This window comes from Dendrobium catenatum, unplaced genomic scaffold (genome assembly GCF_001605985.2).
Source record: "Dendrobium catenatum unplaced genomic scaffold, ASM160598v2 fragScaff_scaffold_156, whole genome shotgun sequence".
Lineage (NCBI taxonomy): Eukaryota > Viridiplantae > Streptophyta > Magnoliopsida > Asparagales > Orchidaceae > Dendrobium > Dendrobium catenatum.
This window is the reverse complement of record NW_021318618.1, coordinates 7,383,432-7,388,313: the sequence shown is the minus strand read 5'-3', so window position 1 is coordinate 7,388,313 and position 4,882 is coordinate 7,383,432. Positions and strand designations below refer to the sequence as shown.

At 37.4% G+C, this 4,882-nt stretch overlaps 1 protein-coding gene across 1 annotated transcript; it reads right to left on the bottom strand.

Moving 5' to 3' along the window:
- Positions 1-3,660: 3,660 nt before the first annotated feature.
- On the bottom strand, positions 3,661-4,486 carry LOC110113332 (ethylene-responsive transcription factor RAP2-9-like). The gene has a single exon (XM_020845879.2). The coding sequence runs from the start codon at positions 4,424-4,426 to the stop codon at positions 3,944-3,946; it is 483 nt and encodes a 160-aa protein (XP_020701538.1). The 5' UTR covers positions 4,427-4,486; the 3' UTR covers positions 3,661-3,943.
- Positions 4,487-4,882: the final 396 nt, after the last annotated feature.

Genomic DNA, 4,882 nt, shown 5'->3' with positions numbered 1-4,882 from the left:
GACTTTTTTTACTGTTTTTTAAAACAGTTTTTTAATATAAATATTAAGTTTTTTTTTTATTAGAAAGTTGCTTTAAGAAGCAGGAAGGAAGTCGTCCCTAATGAAACTTAATTTTTTTTTGTTTGATTTGAATGAGCCCAGTTTAGAACAATATCATATCTTATTCTTCCCAAATCATTATAAGATTTGATGGAATTGGTGTGAAAGCCTTCTATTGATCTAATTGTTTGTAGCTCTATTGTTGTTTGGTGGTTCTTTCGCGTTTGTGAATTGTAATGGTGTGGATTTATGGTGTGTTGAATGTGTCAGTTCCAAGCAAATTATTAGGTCCGGTTATTGGACCTAAATTAACAGGTCCGGTCACCGGATCTATTTCTAGGTCCGAACATTCACTAAAAATTCGCCACATGAAATGTACACGTGTCCGTGAAAATTTAAGTCAAGCGTGTCAAGAGTCTAGGTAAAGGGTAGGTAAAGCCAGGGGCGGATGCAGTGTGGAGGCCCTAGGGGCATGGGCCCACACTGACTTTGGTATTAGCACCTAATTAATTTTATTTAGGATGCATTAACTACAGGTTAAATCAAATAAATGTTTTCTTTTTTATCCCAATAGTAATCCCGCAACTGCAAGCACGCCTGGCACTTAATTGGACCGTCCTTCTTTGCGGCTCGCGCAAGCTTGGTCCTCTCGGAAGAGAGATACGAACGCATGAAATTCCCTGTTCGACGTGTTCGTTCAGTTCTCTCGCTCCCACGGCGGACAACCCTAACCCTTTACACGATCGCGCCAATCCCCGCCGATCTTGATCCATCTGCGCTTCCCTCTTGCTCTAGCCAATCCACTTCCGCCTGTTCATATGAAATCCCCAGCCCGGAGATTGACTGGTCATCCCACGTGAAGCCATCGGGGTTGGAACCCACATGTTCGTGTGCAATCCTCATTGTTTGCACTTAGTGTTTTATCCTATAGAGTTGGGCTTCAGGAATCTACAGCTTATTGAAGTAAACACAAACTACAAGCTTATTGTTTAAATTTATAGCATGTGTTATATTTTTTGGTTGTTGTGGTGATTAGGCAGCGTATTGTTTTTCCTGGTGCTCTAGTAAGTTTAGAAATTCCTTTTGTTTCTGTATTGGGTACGTAGCATACTGTTATTATCTTAGTTCCTTTCTTGTTAAATTAAATTGATTAATTTGTTCAACAAAGTACAGCTTTTTTTATTGCTTTAAGTTCCACTATCTCGGTTTCATTCGAGTATATCTCATATATGTTGTACATCATTTGATCAAATTGCTTATGTTATTATTATTATTATTTTTACTTCAATGATTTGTACCCCACATCAAAAAATCTTGGCTCCGCCCCTGATTTGCAGTCCTACATTTACCTATCTTCTCTACATATTTATATATACCATTGAATTTTTATACAATATTAATAAAATAAAATAAAAATCTTTATCTTTTGTCACTAATATTCCATCCCTTAAGAAACTTGAATCAGCTTAATGACAACCAACAACTGTATAATGCTAAATGTCCTAATTCTCTCTCTTTTGGCCTCTTATTTAAAAGAGAGATTGGTTAATTGGCTGCCGAAAGAAGAAAACAAATCAAATTATACAAGTCTTTGGAAGCTTGCCATCTTTTTCCTTTCTTTCTTCTGCTTTTAGGCACGTAGCATTTATATTTGCCCCATTAGGTAGGCAGAGATGCCCACCTGATTCATGCATTCCTCTGCTACTTAATACGAAGCTAATAGCCATTAATTAACGTCATGCTACAAAGTCAAATAATGCGTCTATTCATATACGTCAAAACAAATATAAACCATTTGGGCAAAAAGTCTATTGATTGCTTCCTTAGGATCATTCGGAGATGAATGAGAGCGTGTCATGTCACCTGATATGCAAGATCTTTACACAGAAAAAAATGACACGACGCTCTGTGATTCGTCTCCGAATGTCTTCCGGGTGACCGCACAGAATAATTAATCCCTCCCGAAGCCATTTCGATCGATAAAAAAATATATATATATTCGGACGAATTTGAAATCCGTCCATTTTATAGTAAGATTAGTGCATTTTTTATGTTTTTACTAATTTCAGTATAGAATGAATGATAATTAAGATGTGATTTGCTTCAAGATATTCTGATTTATTTCTTTTGGTTTTCAGTCATTCTCTCTCACCTGTTTTCGTTTGGTTAGTTTTTGCCAGTTTTGCTTTCTTTTGGATGAAGTTTCAGCTTTTGATTCATGCATTAAATGTTATTGAAAATATATTTTAAATATGAAATAAAAATTAGTTACATATAACTAATTTTAAATTGATCTGAGAATATCATAACTAAGGCTTCGATTGGGATAGCTTTTTTATTGCTTCTTAAAGCAGCTTTCTAGAACAAAATTTTAATTTTTGTACTATAAAGCTGTTTTAAGAAGCAGGAAGAAAGCCTTCGTTTGGAATAGCTTTCTTATTACTTTTTTAAAGCGGCTTTCTAGTACTTTTCAAGGCTTCGTTTGAAGCAGCTTTTTAGTATAAACATTAAAATTTTTGTACTAAAAAGTTGATTCAAAAAGCAATAAAAAAGTCATTCCAAATGAAGCCTAAAAATGCTTTAAAAAACAGGAAGAAAGCCATCTTCAAATAAAATCTAAATTGAAGCCATTAGAAGAAATCATCAATATCAAAAACTATAGTAGATTTCGTTTGAGACGGTTTTATTATTATTATTTTTTGAAATAATTTTTTAATTCAAAAAAAATTTATACTAAAAAAAACCATTTCAAAAAATAATAATAAAGCTGTCTCATACCAAGGCTTAGTGGTGAGCTGGTTTTAGCTAGAAAAAGAGTAGCTTTGGACTTGGAGAAACTGAGAGGTCACATTACAATACTTTAGATATGTAGTTTAATCATACAGGCTATAAATTGTTCTTAAAGCAAACTATGAGAAAGAAATGGTCCAAATGGAGGGCCTTACCTACAACATATAATGAAGGTTCAACAAATAAATGAGAAAAAAATGGACAATAACAACAAAGCCTAATCAAAGTCTAAGGGAGCCTACTACTTTGATTGTTTCTACTTGAGAAATAAATGTTATATCAACATACAAACAACATCAACATTTGGACACCAAATTGACTATAGAAAATCAAGACAAATGTGGTGGTGATGAGATGTTTGATGTAGTCGATGATATGACTGATATAAGATAAATTTTTTCAGACATGTGCTTCGTATGAGTACCGTCACATAAGAGACTGGCGAATAGGAATTATCAAGCAAGAACGGCTATGGAGCACCTTTCGACATATTTGACATCGAAGTACTTGTCAACTATATTTAACTATGTCAGCTTATGTATGTTAGATGTTATATGTACCGTTGTTAGAGTTACGCATTATTTCTGGGGAATATTTAGGTCAATTAAAACAAATTCACAAACACATCAGATATGTAAGACTCAAATCCAAATCTCTTTAGCTAATAGTCAAAACTCAGATAGAGCTACTCATTATGAAAAATTCTTAATAATGATCCGTGCGTCTTTTTTAAGATTCCTAAGTGATTTGGGCAGGTTCAGCAATTCTCTACGGACACAGTTAGAAGAGTAATAAACAAAGAAAAAGCTTCGAACTTGCAGGGAAGAATTATGCAGCTCAAATTACCTTCTTTTACTCTCTTTGTTATTAATAAAAATCGTTTTTTTAAACGGACAAAGGGAGAAATTTACAGAGGAAAGCAGTAACCGCAACTTGACGCGGTCCTCTCGCTTACCGGCCGTCTTCACTCACTCAACCACGCCGTTGCAGGCTGACAACACCGGCGATCCCCTCCATAAGTCCTTCTTCAAGGAAATAGAACAGTCTTCCCATCTGACCAAAATCGTCATCTTCTCCATCCTGTAAAAGAAAAAAAAAAAATACAGAGACTTCTTCACTCTTCATCGGAAGTCTCGGGGCTCGGCTCCAAATTGAGGTCCGGGTATTTCCACGATCTCGACGGCGGCGGTGGTGGAGGCGGAGGGGGCGGGATGACACCCGTCTGCAGAGCGTCCACTCTTGCCCCAACCTCTGAAGCCTTCTTCCTAATAGAAGCTGCCGTGATTCCGCTGTTGAAATCGTTTGTCACCTCCTCGACTTCGATCTCCTCCGGGAAGTTAAGCCGAGCTGAGCGTCCTCTCAGGAGATAAACGGCTGTGTCGTAAGCCCTCGCTGCCGCCACCGGAGTCGAGTAGGATCCAAGCCATATCCTAGACCGTTTGTTCGGCTCTCTTATCTCCGCCACCCACTTCCCCCACTTTCTCATCCTTACTCCCCTGAACTGTTTCTCTCTCCTTCCACCCGCGGAAGGCGGCGTCGGCGGCGAAGGCACCAGCGGCGTTCTTCCGACCTCTTTCCTCCCCATCTCTGGCTTCATCAGCCGCCGCTGGGTCTCTTCTATCTCTCTTGTTTACGCGGTTTGTCTGTACTTAGATGTCTAATTATACAGAGGATGTTATTAGGATTTGATTACCGGCCACGGAAATTAATAATAAAATATTGATTATGGTTTATCTTCTTGCCACGCTTGGAGCTGTCTTGTGAAACAGAAAAGGCCACACGCAAGAGAGAAATGATGAGCTACAGGGAGCCGACCTGACGCACGCTTCTGTGGTTCAATGAAGAAAAAAATTGGGTCAGAATATCTCTTATGCGTTTTTTTATGAGAATAATCTTAAAGAATATATTGGATGATTAAAAGATGTTCAAATATAGTTTGCTGATAGTTAAATCGAGGGGCTCGCAAGATGAATCCCATGGCCTAAGATCGTTTAATTCATACATCATTAAAGCAATTAAATGCATGAATAAATGCTATACGATTAGGGGAATC

Bases quoted from the DNA above. Each gene is read 5' to 3' on its own strand.
- LOC110113332 (XM_020845879.2), bottom strand. From the start codon at position 4,426: ATGAAGCCAGAGATGGGGAGGAAAGAGGTCGGAAGAACGCCGCTGGTG.